The sequence below is a fragment of the Rana temporaria genome, chromosome 1 (assembly GCF_905171775.1).
Source record: "Rana temporaria chromosome 1, aRanTem1.1, whole genome shotgun sequence".
NCBI lineage: Eukaryota > Metazoa > Chordata > Amphibia > Anura > Ranidae > Rana > Rana temporaria.
This window is the reverse complement of record NC_053489.1, coordinates 273,636,034-273,655,436: the sequence shown is the minus strand read 5'-3', so window position 1 is coordinate 273,655,436 and position 19,403 is coordinate 273,636,034. Positions and strand designations below refer to the sequence as shown.

Here is a 19,403-nt window from a genome sequence, read left to right as displayed (position 1 = left end):
TTCAGGACCCCCTTCACGCCGATATACGTTGGCAGAATGGCACGGCTGGGCACATCCACGTACCTGTATGTGGCCCTTTAAGCCTGGCCATGGGGTCGCGCACACCACCGCCGGCGCACGCGCGCATCCCAGATCCGAAGCTCCGTTTCCCGCGATCGGTCCTCCGGAGCTGAAGAACGGGGAGAGGTGTGTGTAAACACACCTTCCCCGTTCTTCACAGTGGCACTGTCATTGATCGTATGTTCTCTGATATAGGGAAACACGATCAATGATGTCACAAGTCCAGCCCCGCCCCCCTACAGTTAGAAACACATATGGGGTCACACTTAACCCCTTCAGTGCCCCCTAGTGGTTAACTCCCAAACGGCAATTGTGATTTTCACAGTAAACAATGCATTTTTATAGTACTTTTTGCTGTGAAAATGACAATGGTCCCAAAAATGTGTCAAAATTGTCCGATGTGTCCGCCATAATGTCGTGGTCATGAAAAAACGCTGATCGCCGCCATTAGTAGTAAAAAAAAAATTATTAATAAAAATGCAATAAAACTATCCCCTATTTTGTAAACGCTATAAATTTTGAGCAAACCAATCGATAAACGCTTATTGCATTTTTTTTTTACCAAAAATAGGTAGAAGAATACGTATCGGCCTAAACTGAGAAACAAAAATGTTTTTTTAGATCTTTTTTGGGGGTATTTATTATAGCAAAAAGTAAAAAATATTGATTTTTTTTCAAAATTGTGACTCTATTTTTGTTTATAGTGCAAAAAATAAAAACCGCAGAGGTGATGAAATACCACCAAAAGAAAGCTCTATTTGTGGGGAAAAAAGCACGCCAATTTTGTTTGGGAGCCACATCGAACGACTGCGCAATTGTCAGTTAAACCGATGCAGTGCCGAATCGCAAAAACTGGCCAGGTCCTCTACCTGCATAATGACGTGGCAGGGGGTGTGTCCTACGCCTACATACATTTGCCAGTAGGTGTCCCTCCTTCCTATCTCAAAAAGTTGGGAGGTATGTACATTATAACCAACTTTGACCTTATTATGTGTGCCTGTGTGGGATTTTGAAGAAAACATTTTGGTTGATTTACTAAAACTGGAGAGTGCAAAATCTGGTACAGCTCTGCACACAAACCAATCAGTTTCTAGTTTTTTTTTTTTTTGTCAAAGCCTAATTGAAATGAAGCTGAAGTTAGAAGCTGATTGGCTACCATGCACAGCTGCATCAGATTTTGCACTCTCCATCCAATTTTAGTAAGTCGACCCCATTGTCTTCTGTACACATTTTGGTGCAGAATCAAAAACACAGGTGATGAGATCCTACCAAAAAACACAAGGGGTTATAAGAAACCAAAGGACAATTTAGTCCTCTGCATTCCATCACAGGGGTGTGATAGATTGTCAGCATAAGTATGGTAGGGGCATTACAAGTTGTGGAATAGTTGTACAATTGTGGAATAGATGTGCCCTATGTAAAGTATCTGAAAAAAAAAATATATGAATCATTCAAGGTCTCATACCAGGGTCAACTCATGCAATCGCTTTTTTAAAGCAGCCACATCTTCTTTTAAGTTTATGCTCTTGGATTGTTCTTCCAGCTAGGAAAATAGAATGAAAAAAAGAAAAAGTTATTAATCACTTATTAAATGTAATAAAAAATATTGCATTCCTGTTATTAAAAAATAATAACATTAACCCCTTCACGCCTAAAGGTAAAACAAATCTTAATGCCTAAGCACAATTTTGCAACTTTGACATGTGGAAGTAAACCCGAACATATCATCACAACTACTTTGTGTATCCAGGTGGATTATACCAGGTGGAATATTACCAATATTTTTCATAACAAATTGGATTTCATTTGGTGGTAAATGGTAATGGATATCTCCTGATTTTTTTTTTTATTGTCAAAGGAAAACTGGCCCAAAATAGTAAAAAAATATATATATTTTTTTAATTTAGCAGTGTACTTCTTGCTACTACCATAAATTTTCACCAAAGAACAATTCAAATTAAACTCTCCTGCCATTGATGATCGCAGCAAAACCAAATATGTGTATGTTTGTTGTTTGTACCTGTAGTCCAGCACACTTTGCTTTTTTTATCTTACCTAAAACACACTGACATGGATACTAATTAAAAAAAAAATCCTGTCCAAAAAAAATACTGACCCTGACTCAAACACTAACCCTGGCACTAACCTAGACCAAACCTTGATCTAGGTATTTTTTGTATTAATATTATTTATTTCACACACTTTTTTTCAATCCAAGGAGAGAGATACAAAGTATCTCTCTCCTCCATTCACAGAGAAAGAAAACACGGGTGGGTTTTTACAATGACTCATCACTGTGACAGCCAATCAGAGTCTATTACAGTGAACAGGTGACCTGGAATCAGGAGTTTCGGGACCTGATCATTAGTACGGGGTCCGGGGCTCCCGTTGAGACAGCACAAAGGGAGATACACAAAAATGCGGGCCCATAGAAAAAATGCCAGTCTAGTGGGGCCGCATATTTGCGCACGGTCGGCATAAAGGGGTTAAATTTAGCAATATGTACTGGCACATAACTTGGTAAATTTCTTATAGCAGGTTCACACATAAGCAGAACCGTTATGTCATAGGAAAAATGCCAATAGATCAGTTATAAATTTTCATGAATTTTATAAAATTGTATACACTTATGAATTTCGAATTAGTCTTTGCTAGAAAGACTGATAACAAATTATCAATTTTATGTAATCTGATCTGAGACGCTTTAAAAAGAAGGTTTATGGCAGTAAAAGATTTTTGATTACCTTTTTCAGTTTCTTGATTGTCACCTGGAGCTCGGCAACTTCTGATTCATGTTGTCGCTTCAAGTCGTTGAGGGCTTCCTCTGCTTTTCTCTTCTCCTGGAATAATAAACACATCCACGAAATATTGTCATTGTCATGTTCTGCTCAATGTCAACACTGAGAAAACATATATGGATGAAAGAAACACCAGGCTTCTGATGAAAAGGAAATGATTACTGCAGTTCAAAGACTGGTGTGTATGTATTTTTAACCATTGGTGACTTTCTCCTGGAGAAAGGATGGAAAATGAATCAGTAAAGACTAGTTCTTATCTTAAAGGGACACTAAAAATGTCCTTAGTCTCCCAAAATAATCCATACACATTCACTATTTAATGGCACTGAAATCTATTTTTTATTAGATAATTTCCATGTTTTTTGTGGCTCCTTATACCATCATCTACAAGTTTCTGATTGTCTCCCGTTCGCGCTCACTTTAATTTGTTTGGATCGGGCAGTGCTCACTAGTTGCAGTCATGTGCACTACTCTATGCACACCACAAATCCCACTGTCCATAGTCCATATCAGGAGTAAGCAAGAGAGGGTGGCTGCTTTCTTACATAGATTGGGACCAAATGAAAATGAACTTAGCCACCCTCTAACAAAAAGTCAGGTCACAGCAGAAAAAAAAAGGAATTTGGAAGAGACTGAGAGCAATACCTATATATACATATATGAAATTAACCTTTTTTTTTTTAATACAGGGTTTTAGTGTTGCTTAATCATGTAAGTGCCATGTAAGTAAAAGGCACAGGCAGAGTATGAATATAATAAAAACAAATGGTTAAAATGGTTTTTTTTTTATGGAAAATATCAGGGGTCATAAGGACTCTTTAAAAACATGAATTTGAGCTTTCATTTCAGCTTGAAGAAGCTTGTGCTTGTTTGTGCTCTTGCACCCATTTTTGTTGAGCTTTTTCAAGCTTGAGAAAGGAGCGCACATCTCGTGTATTCCGCTAATGAGCCTGTTCAGAAATGCGTCGCTTTATGGCAGTACAGTCACTTTACTGAACTCTGCACTCCAGCCCTCTCTGTGACTGTCCGGATACTAAGAGGTGCCTGTTGCTTTGTTTTCTCTCTTTTGTATGGACACATTGGCTAACATGGAGAGGAGTGTCCAGGCAGAAAAAAAATAGCTCAAAGGCCTGTAGGAGCCGCTGCTTTAAGCTCCCTTGAGCTGTGGCATGCATGAGCCCATGGTATTCCTGATTCTGTGTTTAAACTCTTTTTAATGAACTTAGAAAAAAAACATAACAATACAAAAACAATCAAAAACATAAGTAGTATCTCTAAAATAAGAGAAAAAGAAAAAACACTAAAAGTGCAGGGGGATTCCATGTACCCCCCAATATATATATATATATATATATATATATATATATATATATATATATATATATATATATATATATTACCGGCTTGCATTACATAGAAAGAAAAAAGAGGTATGAAACAGACCCTACTCTTTAAACATAGATACCTTTTCCGGTCTTTCTCCCAACTGTGGTCTGAAGTCTACCCACCCTCTCCATCTATGCCCTATGACCCCCAGGTATTCCTGATTTTATTGCAGCACAAAGGGGTCTATTGGGCAACGTTTGATGACATTTGAGGGTGCGTTAGATTATGTATGATAATGTAAACCGCAGAAGAGTTTCTTCGTCAGTCTAAAAAATAGCTTTCCAATTTCCCAAAAGGCTAAAAAAAAAGTCATTTTATAAAACAATTGTAATTCCTATTTATAGTTTTCTTATTTCTTAGATTTCTTCTGTAATCTAGAGGTATAAACCCAATCTGGTTCTTTACTTAGCTCATGAACTTGGTTGTTTCTCCTCTGTCATTGTCTCTCATGCATACTAAGACTAGTCTCTAGCTGCCTACCCTGGTCCATTTAATGTTTTCAGAGCCATATAACCTTGTTATGCAATTTATTCTTTAACCACTTGAGAACCAGTCTGCAATACCCCTGCATTACCAGGCCATTTTTAGTTTTCGGTGTAGTTGTAGCTTGACTGACAATTACTCTGTCATAAAACACTGTACCCAAATTACTTTTATATTATTGTTTTCTTGTTTTGTTTTTTTCTTTTAAGAGAAAGCTTTATTTTGATATTTTTTACCTCTGGGTTTTTATTTTTTATTACATACAGAAAAAAAGAAAATAAAAACTCTTACTTTCTGTTATTAAACATATCAAATAAAAATCCCTGACAGTAAGACAACCCCAGTAATAACCCTCCAAGATGATGTCATTTTTTACCATGAATTTTGGAAATTAAGGAACATGCTGGTGTTGAGGTAGTTACTACACAAAGCTTGATAATGGTGCACTAGATACAGCACATCTGTCATACACACAGAGGGAGGAGGTAAAGGCATGAATGTATAGGAGGATGGAGATGAGAGGGGTAATGTGAAGATACAGGAGGTGAAAGCGTAAGAACATAAAACATAAAAAAGATATATAAAAACATAAAAAAAAACAGCATGGAGATGAGAAGTATAGCAGAGAAGGGGGGTGAAAAAAACAGATCCACAATCAACTACAACCCTCATCATGAATCATCTGCTGCTACTGATTCCTTCATTCACAAATCTTCACTGATAAAGTCCGATAACGACTCATATCACAGTCATTGATAGGCATAATGGCCACCTGTGCCCTATTTCTGCAGTGCCCTTCATAAACGGAACTGCAGAAATACACATTCCCCACTCTTCAGTTCATAAACGTGCAGCAGTAGTGAAATTAATTTGTAGTAAATACAGAAGGGCATGTCACAAGCAATGAGTACAATGAGTACAATGGTAATGTCAGCAAACATAGGTGGCCATCAGTGAAATGGGGGCATGTGGAACATGTGGTGGGAGCATGGGGGGGAAGAATAGATATCAGATGCAGTGGTGAAAGAAGGGGTTGATGTGCAAATGTGGGGGAAGGAGAAGAAGGGTGAGCTGGTGGTAAGCGTGAGATAGGGAGGAGGATTGCAGATGTGGTGGTAGGTGGGAGAAGCTCCCAGCTGTAGCACTAGAATATGGTAGCAGTCCTTCCATACATCAGTAGAGGTCTGGAAGCAGCATTCAATGACAGTGCTGCTGATCTCCTTACTGCAGTGCTTGCCATAGATACCGACAATTGTATACCACCACAAGAAGTCTCCCGTCACTAATAATTTGCAACTTATACATGCAAACAAATATATAAAAGGTGGTGCTCAGTGCAGGACAATAGCAGCTAGCACTAAAGTTAAACATGCCAAAACCCTCACTGTGAATAAATGTATAAAAGTACAGCTCTCAAACACCTTAAAAAATAAATAAGCATATATCATACAGTGAATATGTAATAAAATTATGTGTGATAAATAAAAAGCTTGACATTACAGTGTTTGCAGTAGTTCATAAAAGTAAAATATTGAAATATTACTGTTTTGCCTTTAATGGCATTCAGTTGTCCAAATGTTCTCCAAAGGCTCCACTGTGCTAACCACCACGAGCACACCGCACTCCCCAGAACACGGTGCGCAAGTTATAGACAGCTTATAAGCTGTACGGGGGTCATCTAAACTATGGCATCTCTCCCTTGGTAGCGGTCCTTTAAAAAGATGTCTCTCTAAAAATTGCACTGACCAGGTTATCACTCCCAGAGCTAGCAGGTAAGCAAGCTGTGTGAAACACATGCTCACCAAATGGAGCCAAGTGAAGCTTTTATAGTGTAGTATTTATTGTAAAAAATGTAACAGTCACCAGGACTTACAAGTATGGCTGCCGCATACAGCCCATGCAGCAGCGTGATGTCAGCACTCTAACTCCACCCAACGCATTTCACGCTCTAGCACATCATCAGGCGTCAAAAACTTATACATGACACACTAAGGTTGTTTTACTAAAACTGGAGAGTGCAAAATCTGGTGCAGCTATGCATAGAAACCAATCCATGTCCATGTTTTTTTTTGTCAAAGCCTTTTTGAAAAAGCTGAAGTTAGAAGCCGATTGGGTACCATGCATAGCCCTGCACCAGACTTTGCAATCTCCAGTTTTAGCAAAGCAACCCCATGGTCTACTGAGGAGAGATGCAAATAATTTTGGTGACAAAAAACTTTGTATGCTAGGTTTTGATTACTGGTATATGTAGGGGTCACTGCAGATCAACAAGTACCAGGTCAAGGTCAAAGATTTTTCTGGGGATAGATCTGTCTCTCTCCTAAACTACTGAATCATCTATATTATTAGTAGTATTATTTAGAACATGCAATCTCTATATTAGGCTAGAACACGGAGAAAAGTTAAATAGAATTTTACTTTCTGTATTTTTCTTTTTCAATAAGCATAAGATGTGTCAGGAAACCTTTACCTGCAGTAGTTCATCAATAAAAGAATATATGATTTTAGCAAATTTGTCAGTAAACAGATTAAAGTTACAAAATAAAATAAAAAATAATCACTCTGGAAGTGACCATTTTAAATAATCATATAGCATCTATTTATCGGTTGTAGCAGGCCGTCAGTCTATCAGTACAGTGAATGGTCTGGATAGAGTAGGGAAGGGTCAAAAGTCGTGTGAATGAGGCCAGACTCTCATGGAGAAATCTATGCTTGCGCTTTTGGTTTTGCACACCTGCTGTGGCCATTGGGAAAGGGATGTTTTCCCATTCTTGTCTGATATAGGATTGCTTAACAGTCCTGGGTCTTCTTTATCATATTTTTCATTTTAAAATGTGTCAAATCTTTTCAATTGGTGAAAGGTCTGGACTGCAGGCAGGCCCGTTAAGCACTGATCTACAATGAAGTCATGCTGTTGACATAGATGTAGCATACAGTTTAGCATTGTCCTACTGAAATATGCAAGGCCTTCATCTGAATGTGAGCATATGTTGCTCTAAAACCTGGATATATATGTTTCAGCACTGATGGTGCCTTTCCAGATGTGCAAACTGCCCATTCTATACTCAGTAATGCACCCCATACCATCAGAGGTGCAGGCTTTTGAACAGACTATTGATAACAAGACAGAAGGTCACTCTCTATGGTTGCCAATATAAAATTGGGAATTGTTGGGAATTGGAGTTGTATTTTATGTATTTTATGAAGAAAACAACAAATGTTGTTAAAATATACAAGGGTGGACAAGAACATATCTTATGAAAACCTTGCTCTTTGGCGGACTGACCCTTTACTTTATAAAGTAAAAGCAATTACAAGACTTACTGCTTGATATTGTTCCCACTTGTGACCATGCACTTAGGTGGGAGTCCTATTTTGTTGCAAATTCTTAGTTAAATGTGCTAGAAGTGATGCCATTTATCAGTATCCTTTTACATATGGATCACTTCTACATTTTGTACCCAGGTAAAAAAAATATATAGTCACACAACATTTTTACCACTTAATGCACAATTTCCCTTTTTTATGCCTACATTATGTTTAAGTTTGTTCACATGTATTATACATTTAACCTGCCAAGTGCTGGATGTCTTTGTTACTTCCAAACTATTACAGTAGATGGCGCTCAAGGTACACAGTAAATATATTCTAATAAAAACTTCTTTATATAATAGCAGGAAGTCAGTACGTTATTTTCATAGTGGGCAAAATGTAAAATAAAGATTTTTTTTTTTACAAATGTATCTTAAATTAAAACTAAAACTAGAACTCCACTTTCACATTAAACTTAAACATAACCCTACCCTCACCCTGAGCCCCGAAAATAAACCTAACTCCTAAAATGTATTCTTAACACTAAAGCTCCCCTCAATTAAATGGATACTAAATGATATTCTTATTCAGCAAAAAATAGTTTTTTACTGTGTTTTTCAGATGGATGTTCAAATAAAGGGCCTAATGCAATATAAAGTTACTCACATCAAGACCTTTATAAAGGTATAAGGCTTTTTCAAAGTATTATTACCATAACAGCTAATAATAATTCATTTTACTCTATACTCTAATAGATGACTGAAGGTATTTTTCCAAAAACATACCGAGGCTGGTATCTTAAAACAAATATAAAAGCAAAAGTATAAAAGGAAAACACACTATGACAATTGGGCTCTAATGCCATCACAAAGTCTCATGTTCATTAAAAAAAAAAAAAAAATGGGCCTTATGCACCCTGGACTTTATTATAACGTTATACAAACGGCTTGGCAGTGAGTTTTTAAACATTTAGCATTTTTCAGCATTTAGCGTTAGCATTTTTTTGTTTTTAATGGAATGAAAAACTCCTGTCAGAACCCATCAGTTTTGGGTTTTTTTTACAGCCAAAAAATGTCCCAGACAAAAACAGCCTATGCATGGACACATAGTATAACTTGCTGGAGAGTTTATCGACTGTAGAAAAAAACATCTGAAGCCAAAAACAGCAGCTGTAAAAAAAAGTCCAAAAACATCCAGTGTGCATAAGGCCTAATAATGTCACTCGTTCCCAAAAAAGTGTCAGTTAGGTGTCCGATTTGTCACAGTCTTGCTAAAAATCAATTATCCCTGTCATCACTAGTTAAAAAAAGCCATAAAAAATCGTTTTGTTTTTTTTTACCAAAAACTTGTAGCAGAATCCATATTGGCCTAAATTGATAAGGGAAATTTGATTTCTTTTTTTTTATTATTGGATCTATTTTATAACAGAAAGGTAAACAATACTGTTTTTTTCTTTTTCAGAATTGTCTGTCTCAGAGAATAGGTGCAGGAACTCCCCCTTTCTGAGCCAACCTTCGTCTCTGCCCCTACTCACCTCTGAGCACTGTCTCTTGGCTCTACTCCCTACCCACCTCCTAGTACTGCCCATTTAAGAGAATACAGAACTAAGTAAGTAAGTAATTTGGATGAAATTTGATAGACCCCACCACAGCAACAATGGACGCCTGTAACAAAATACCACCCCAGCAACAATAGACTCCCACAACAACAGACCCCACCACAGCAACAATAGATATAGCCCACACAGCAACAGACCCCCTCCCAGCAACAATGGATCCCCCAAAAACAAAATGCCACCCCAGCAGCAACAACAGATCTCCCAGCAGCCAGCATCAATAAGACCCTCCAACAGCAAGCAACAATAGACCACCCCCTTAACAGTAGATCCCTCCCATCAATAATTGACCCCCCAGCCAACAATAGACTCTCACAAAAAAATAGATCCCCACCAGCGACAATAGATTTCCCAGCAGCCAGTATCAATAGATCCTCCAGCACACCATGCCATAAAATACATTCAGTGTTGGAGGTGCCGGAACTGCGTTCCCCCTCAAAAAAGCCCTGTTTATAGTGCAAAAAATAAAACCCGAAGAGGTGATCAAATACCACTACAAGAAATCTCTATTTGTGGGGAAGAAAAGGAGACCAATTTTATTTGGGTACAAGGTCTCAGGACCACGCAATTGTCAGTGGGGGCCATATTGCAAAAAATGGCCTGGTCATTAAGGGAGTAAAACCTTCAGGAACTGAAGTGTAATCAAACATATAAAAGCGAAAATGTTAAAAGAGTTGTGAAGGATGGAATAGAATATTTGGGAAGTTACAATTAGAAGACAAAAACGGAACATACAAGTCATCATATTTTTTGAGGTGCCAAAGTCTATTATAGTCTCATCTTGACATACCACTTTATCTTTACTGTATTTGTCAGAGGCCGAGGATGAGAGGACCTATGTGATAGGCAGAACACTGAACAGAGGCTCTGCTGGGAAACTGAGTGTTCCGTCTATCACAGAACAGGACAAGGAGGCAGCGCGGCTTTTGAGCGATGGACGCCCACAGTCTGACTGACTCTGCATCCAGCATATAAGATGACCCCCGACTTTTGGGCAATATTTTTAAGTACAAAAGGTCGTCTTTTACTCTGAAAAAATGGTTAGTGTCTAAAATAAGCATTGCTGGTCTTTACTCCAGTCTGTCTTACAAATGATTGGTTATAAAAGCAGAAAAAAAGGTCTATGGACTGGCAAAAAACAAATTCCTCTGAAATAAAAGAATCAGTCAAATTCAAGTGCAAGCAATAAATAGACATAAAAGCAGAAAGAGGTCAGAGAGACAGGAGTTTTCAGAATGAGCACACAGACAAAATGATTCTACACAGATGTCACAGCAATCTCAATATCTGCCACACTATATTAAAGTATAAATAAAGGCAAAACTGTTTTTAGTTTTGGATAAAGGATTAGAACACCTGTCAGGTTTTTATTGCTGACTGTGTCCCTATTATGGAGATTCACCTTCTATATGTGTCCTGTTTACTATTATTATTAAAAGTAAAAGAAAATCCCAAATCTTGGGTTGTCCCCAGAAAGTAAGACTAGTTCTGGTGACCTGGGGGTCCCCATGAGATTCACTTAATTTGCATGGATTTCCTCTCACTTCCTGTTTTGGCTATGGAACAGGAAGTGAAGGTACATTTCCCCATTGACAAAGAGGGCAAACACAATCCTTACAGGGGTAATAACCCTCCCTTACTTTATCCAAAATAAAAAATAAAAAGTTTTACCTACAGTTCTGCTTTAATGACATTTCTCAACCTCTGTTAGGTTTAGGAAGCAGCCTGTTATTTGTCAATTTACTTGTTGCTCATAATTATCAAGTGGTTTTGGTAAATCTTTGTTAGCCTAATGCCTCGTACACACGACCGGTTTTTCGGTCAGGAAAAAAAAATTAAGTTTTCCCTGACGTGATTCCTCTCCCGCCTGCCTTACATACAGACGATCATGCCAAATCCCATCCGACTAAAGCGCGGTGACGTACAACATGTACGACAGGACTATAAAGGGGAAGTTCCATTCAAATTGTGCCACCCTTTGGGCTGCTTTTGCTGAGCCTCATGTTAGTAAAAGTTTGGTGAGAGACGATTCGCGCTTTTCAGTCTTCATGCTTTTTAGTCTGTTACAGCGTGACGAATGTGCTATATCCATTACGAACGCTAGTTTCACCCCAACTACTGTATTACTACATGTACTCTCAAAGTACCTGAGCTATCTCATACGTAATTATTAGTTGCCACTACAACTCCTGTATTACTACGTGTACTCTCAAAGTACCTGAGCTATACACAATTAATAATTGTTACTACAAATTCTATTTACTACGAGCTTGACACAAGTACAAATCCTTTATAGGCCTTGTCCTAATTGTTTGAACATGTTCGCTCTAAATTTTCTATGCTAGGGGTTGATGCTATTTCATAGCATCTCCCTTAGTGGCCCAATACATCCCTGTATGCTCAAAGTGTTATGATGTAGAGAACCCCCAAACTCCTGTTACGAGGAGTGACGCCTGGGGTCCCTTACTGATAATCACTTGCATATAGAGGTGTATTAGAATATTGACTTGAACAATATTTTTAAATGCTAAGCTCTGGTCGCATGATGTAATGCGTCCATCCTTAGTATCTCAACGCCTTTATGTGACACAGAGATGATGTATAGATCCCCAAACTCCTGTTGCGAGGAGTGACGCCTGGGGCCCAATACTGAGTTGTCGCATAGAGAATCGCATTGAAATCCTTGCTAACCGCAGTTGTGGTTCACTCCGTTCACCAGTGCTTTTACAATGCTAGGTTTTGATTACTGGTATGTATGGGGATCGCGGCAGGTTAGAGGAGATCAACATCAACATCACCAAGTGCCAGTGCCAGGTCAAATTGTTTCCAAACATGCATGTTTTTTTCTCTGTCGGAATTCCATACAGACGAACAACATGTTCTCTTTCTTAAGCCTCGTACACATGACCGTTTTCCTTGGCAAAATCCATCAAGAAAAATGCTGGCAGAGCTTTTTTGACGAGAAAAACGGTCGTGTGTATGTTTTTCGTCGAGAAAACTGTTGTGGATCTCGACGAGAAAAAAAAACGCGCGCATGGTCAGAATAAAGTATGAGACGGGAGCGCACCTTCAGTAAAAGTAGCGCTCGTAATGGAGATAGCCCATTCGTCACGCTGTAACAGACTGAAAAGCGCAAATCGTCTCTCACCAAACTTTAACTTAACATGCAGTAACATGAGATTAGCAAAAGCAGCCCCAAGGGTGGCACCAGTGGATTCGAGCTTCCCCTTTTTTAGTGCCGTCGTACGTGTTGTACGTCACCGCGTTTGAGAACGACAAGATTTTGTCTTGACAGTGTGTATGCAAGGAAAGCTTGACAAGATTCTCGTCAAGCTTGACAAGAACCTTGTCGAGGAAAACAACGTTTCTTTTACGACGAGATTCATGTCGTGTCGTGTGTACGAGGCCTAACTCGTCGGAATTTCCAATGGAAAAAATCCGATGAGGCAGACACATGGTCAGAATATCCGATGAAAAAATTCTGTCTGTCTTTTTCCATCAGAAATTCCCATCGTGTGTACAAGGCATAAGAATATCTGATTTTAGGAAATTTGCTATCTCCATTACGAACGCTAGTTTCACCAGAACGAGCACTCCCGTCTCATATTTTATTCTGAGCATGCACGGTTCTTTTCCCCTCGGAAAAGCATACACGCGAGTGGTTTTCTCGATGGGAAAAAGACCGCCGGGAATCACGATGGGAAAAAAGAGAGCTGGTTCTAATTTTTTTGCGGACAGTTTTCTCGTCGGGAAAACTGCTATGGAGCATACACACGGCCATACACATGGCAGCATACACATGGCAGTTTTCCCGTCGGGAAAACCGGTCGTGTGTACAAGGCATTCGATTATGGATAAAGGGCTTATTGTCCCCATCAACATTGACAGTTGAAAAAAATACAGAATTTGGCTCAGAGGAAGGCAAAACCAAAACCCCTTGGGCAAATTATGCAAATTTTGCCATACAAAAGAAAAAAAATCTGCACCCCACCCCACCAGTTTCAATTCACTATTGATATTTACGCAATGGTACAGCTTTTGGAAAAATACCTAGAGCATGTTAAATGTGTAAATATCATCAGGGTTGGGCATGGGCACTTCGCTATTGTAGAGTTGTAGATGGGGGGTCTACATAGCTAATGAAGGGGGGCGGGGTTAATATTGAGCACCCATTCACACTAGAGAATTTTTCTCCTTGTTTCACTTATGTCATACTTTGCTCAGTGTGCAGAATTCCAGTCTCTCTAATTGTTCCTGTTCACACCTGTGCACTTAGTCACCCAATGTTCAATGCCCTACCCTCCAAAAAGTGCATGAGCTTTTTTTAGCGTTTACTGGTGTTTTGGGCCCAAATTTTATGGGAGAGCCTGTAAATATGCAATATGCATGTTTTTGCATGCATTTTTACACAGGAAGAACCCCTCTCCTCCTAAAGAACTGGTATGCTTCCCTTGCCAAGCCCAGGGAAAACACATCTGAAGCTTAATACACACATCAAAAAATATATGCTTGAAAAACATCTGAAAAAAAAAAAACGTCAAAGTCACCAGGAATATGCTCTGCTCAGACGTGACTACAGGCTACTTATCTAGTGAACACAACCCTCCATATTTGGACCTATAAGAAATAAAATGACTAGTGTGTCTGTATTATGAACCAACACTGGTAAACTCCAATGCTAGTTTGACAAACTGAAACTGGAACAAAATCTACAATACGTCACGATAGGAAAATCCTACAGCAAGTGAAGTTGACATGACAAGTCAAGACAACGCCCAGTGATACAATCAGCTTCTGTGTAGCTGTGGTGCATGCATGTGGTCATCTAGGGCAATCCTGCAGAAATAATGTCACTGAAGCTCAGGTGTGTACCAAAAAACTTGGGAGCAATGCAACTTGTAATGCTGAAACTGCTAGGGTTCATTATAACACCCAACCTGCGTGCAAGCTCCCTTTGGCATTGTGCCTGCCTCTGCCCCAGACAGCAAGCTGGCAGCCTGAAGAGGTGGATGCACATGCAGCAGCTGCACAGACAAAGCTGCATGTATCTGCATGTCAAAATCTGACATGGGGGCAGGAGCGAGTGCCCAGATACAAACACAGTATATGTCTGCATCCACCTCCAAAAAGATGGCTTCTCGCTTTACTCTTTCTCAAATATTATTAGCAGTTTTTATGCTAGCTCTTGATTTCCACTGTTTCGGCTTATGCCTTGTACACACAATGAAAAAATGTGATGAAAAATACTGATTTCGAAGTGATCGTACGGTAATCTTATCTTTAGTGCACAGCTTTCGAGAGCCGATCACGACAGCTCATGCTAAATTATCCAAAGGGGCAAACACAAACATTTTTCTCATACGATACTAGAACAAATAATGTTCTTTAATCAGTACAGTATTTGTCCGAAAAAAATCGGAAGACCAAGACCACACATGCTCGGAAACTAAAGAATACATTACAACACATTACATCCCTTTCGAAGTTGTATTCTGTCGTACGAGAAATTTCGTAACCTGTTGGTTTTCGATATGAGACTAGCATGCAAAAAAAAAAAAAAAAAACAGATGATCACTTGTCCGATATTCTCAGTGTGTGTACGAGGCTTTAGTGTGCCAATACAGTAAAAGATAGACCACAGTATTGAATACCATCTGAAAAAATGTAGCTCCAACACCAAAACAGGCCCCCATGCCATCCAGCCACTTGTAAGGAAAATAAAGACGGATGATGATGAATTAGAAAGAACACAGAGCACTCACAGCAAATGACTTTGTGATGATGAAACATAAGTACACAGAAAAAGCTCTCCACAGCACATAAGATGTAAGAACACAACTAATATACTGGCACACAGCAGCTGTGCTCCAGAGGTCTTCAGCTGGTGAAATGGGTAGCTTCTGAAGAATCACTCCAGTCATCAAAGTCTAGCTATAATGGGGATTTAATTATGTGGTTGTATTGCTTTATCAAAAGCTAAATATTATTTAAGCTACACAGATGGGAAAAATACAAAACAAATTTACTTGCTGTAGGACATTGTGCACCTAATTTTGGAATACGCTTTGAATTGAACTTTTACATTCGGAACCTTGCAATTAAAATTCTTGCAGTTAATTCTAACAGCAGTTAAATATACAAAAGCCTCTGTTCATGTAGTAGAAAAACAACTTCCTTGGGGATCCTTTTTTTCTAGCAGTACACAGGCTCGTGATAATGGCTTGCAGCCTAAATTACAAAGTTGATTTAAATTTCAGCCAATATGACCAGATACCAAGCTGTATGGGAACCACCCTAGACAGTTCCAGCTGCTAATGAATGATTGCTGAATGAATGTAGCAGGTAGAACATTCTCAACTGGCATTGGCAGCAGTAAACCACATATAGGACAGGGAAACCGGAAACAGTTCAAGCAGGTTTGTCCTGCACTTTCATTAATCTAGGGCAGGGGTCTTCAAACTTTCTAAACAAAGGGCCAGTTTACCGTCCTTCAAACTTTCCAGGGGCCAGACTGTGGCCAGTGGAAGTAGAACATTTCCTGGTGTCAGAGGAAGTAAACAATTCCACATGATTGGTATTAGGGGGAGTAACAGTGCCTCATTGTTGGTATCAGTGGAAGGATTAGTGTGCCATCATCTGTGTCAGTGGGAGGAAGAGTGCCCCATCATTGGTGTCAATGGGAGGAAGAGTGCCCCATCATCATTGTCGCTGGGAGGAATAGTGCCCCATTGTCGGTGTCAGTGGCAGGAACTATGCTACACTTTTGCAGAGAGTGGGGGGAATTATGCCCCAAGGGTCAGATAAAAGCAAGCAATCTGGCCCCAAGGAAGCAGTTTGATCTAGGGAGTACATTTTTCACTGCACAAAGGCTTTGTACAGCCAGTCAATAGCATAAAACAAACAAATCATCTGCTGGTCCAAGCTACTAACTAAACTTAAAGGTGTTGTAAAGGTTGATTTTTTTTTTAAATAAACATACCATACTTACCTCCACTGTACAGTTCGATTTGCACAGAGTGGCCCTGTTCCTCATCTTCAGGGATCCCACTGCGGCTGTCTCGGCTCCTCCCCGCAAGAGCCAACTCCCCTCTGGGAAGCGCTCTCCCAAGGGGGTTAGCTTGTGGGAGCGCTCCCGTGTGATACAGTCGGCGGCCAAAGCCACCAAGTGTATCACTCTGCCCCGCCCCCCCGGCGCGCCACATCATTGATTTGATTAACAGCAGTGGGAGCCAATGGCTGCGCTGCTATCAATCATCCAATGAAGAGCTGCCTTAAGCTGGGGGAGAGCATTGCGGGATCGCGCCCATGAAGATTCGGGGCTCAGTGCAAGATGTTTTTCCACCTTAATGCATAGGATGCATTAAGGTGAAAAAATACGAAGCTTTACAACTCCTTTAACCACTTCCAGACCGCTGTACGTCTTTATACGGCCTAACTTTAAAGATAGATATCTCGGTAACGGCAGCAGCTGCTGCCACAACCGAGGTATCTATCTTTAGTGTCAGCGGTCCGGTACACGATAACGGCGGTCTCCGCGACGGATTCGCCGCAAGATCACCATTATCGGCGGCGGGAGAGGGGCCCCCCCCCTCCCGCCGCTCTCCCGCGCCCTCCGCCGCTTACCGTAGCCGTCGGTAGCGGCGGAGGAGATCGCGACCGTTCGGCAGCTGTGCGGGGTTGCGAGTGAAGGAAAAATCTCCTTCACCCGTCCCCATAGCTCTGCTGGGCGGAAGTGACGTTAAAACGTCAGTCCCGCCCAGCCTCTTAAAGAAACATTTTTTTTATTGTCATTTGAAAAAATGACATTTTCAAATTTTTTTTTTTTTTTTTTTGCATTTAAGCCTAAATATGAGATCTGAGGTCTTTTTGACCCCAGATCTCATATTTAAGAGGACCTGTCATGCTTTTTTCTATTACAAGGGATGTTTACATTCCTTGTAATAGGAATAAAAGTGATCATTTTATTTTTAATTTTTTTTCCAGTGTAAAAAATAATAAAATAAATAAAAATAAATAAGAAAAAAAAAAAAAAAATTTAAAGCGCCCCGTCCCGACGAGCTCGTGCGCAGAAGCGAACGCATACGCGAGTAGCGCCCGCATATGAAAACGGTGTTCAAACGACACAAGTGAGGTATCGCCGTGATCGTTAGAGCGATAGCAATAATTCTAGCCCTAGACCTCCTCTGTAACTCAAAAAATGCAACCTATAGAATTTTTTAAACGTCGCCTATCGAGATTTTTAAGGGTAAAAGTTTGACGCCATGCCACGAGCGGGCGCAATTTGTAAGCATGACATGTTGGGTACCATTTTACTCGGCGTAACATTATCTTTCACAATATATAAAAAAATTGGGCCAAATTTATTGCTGTCTTATTTTTTAATTAAAAAAAGTGTTTTTTTTCCAAAAAAAGTGCGCTTGTAGGACCACTGCGCAAATATGGTGTGACAAAAAGTATTGCAATGATCGCCATTTTATTCTCTAGGGTATTAGAAAAAAATAAATATATAATGTTTGTGGGTTTTAAGTAATTTTCTAGCAAAAAAAAAATGTTTTAGTCTTGTAAACACCAAATCTGAAAAACACCCAAAGTAGAGAAGTGGTTAAGTTCCCCAAAATTAACAACACATTTATCTTTTTACTGTTTTGTCAGAACTCAGCATTTTACCCAGAGAGAGCGCGATAGAGAGAGAGAGAGAGAGAGAGAGCGCGAGAGAAAGACCTGCATCCATTGGCTCCCATAAATTATGGCCTGTGGATAGATGGGACTAACAATATGGTCTGGTCACCATGTAAGATGCGGTGCTAGGAATGGAGACTTTATCCTAATAAAAACTCTGCAAAGCCTCTGGGCTTTAGGACACGGACCATAACTTATTGAGATTCTGAAAAAAAAAAAAGTTTTCTCCATATCAGCCCAACTATCGAGCCCCTCATCGTGTGTAAAGAAACCTAGGTGATGCATACCGTTCACAACCCTGCCAGCCAGTACTTTATACAAGTAACAGTAATTTACAGTTCACTGCTGGAGGGATGGAAGCCTGGAAACTAGTGGTGGTGCGTCCATAGTGGGCACAGGAACACCGCCCCCTCTCTTCTGCACCCGTCACTCACCAATAGATAGATTCATTGCATTTGAGGGGGCAAACTGGCATCATTTGAGGGGGCAAACTGGTATCATTTGAGGGGGCAAACTGGTATCATTTGAGGGGGCAAACTGGCATCATTTGAGGGGGCAAACTGGCATCATTTGAGGGGGCAAACTGGCATCGTTTAAGGGGGAAACTGGCATCGTTTAAGGGGGCAAACTGGCTGTATTTGAGTGTGAAAACCTGCCACAATTGATGGGCACAGTGGCTGCGTTTGATGGCACAGTGGCGACAATTGATGGGCACAGTAGCTGCGTTTAATGGGCACAGTGAGGCTGCAATTGATGTTTTTTCTTTTAGTTTGTTTGCGTTCCTCAAAAATTTTGAGCACCAGCCGCCACTGCTAGAAACTAAAGGGAGGTGGGGGCAATCTGGTGTTGGGCCTTAGTCTACAGAAAGTAATAAGAAAAATAAGCCTTTATATAAAAAATATGAATATGACTGTTGCTTTCAAGCTGCAAAAGTAAAACTTTGATTTATAAATCTGTTCACACTCACTTATGATCCAAGCAGCCCTACCAGTCGGTACATCCAAACCTTTCGGCAGACTGCACTGCAGTCAAGCATAATAATCTGATCCATGACCTGCACTAGCCTGTAA

The 19,403-nt window shown here is 39.9% G+C and overlaps 1 protein-coding gene across 1 annotated transcript in view; it reads right to left on the bottom strand.

The window, feature by feature from the left end:
* The window catches only part of RASEF (RAS and EF-hand domain containing), a 103,132-nt gene that overhangs the window by 37,439 nt on the left and 46,290 nt on the right, over positions 1–19,403 (bottom strand). Inside the window, exons 4-5 of the mRNA XM_040355631.1 lie at positions 2,805–2,900; positions 1,526–1,603 (exon numbers count right to left, since the gene is read on the bottom strand). Coding sequence (XP_040211565.1) covers positions 1,526–1,603; positions 2,805–2,900 — 174 coding nt within the window. The remainder of the gene's footprint in view (positions 1–1,525; positions 1,604–2,804; positions 2,901–19,403) is intronic.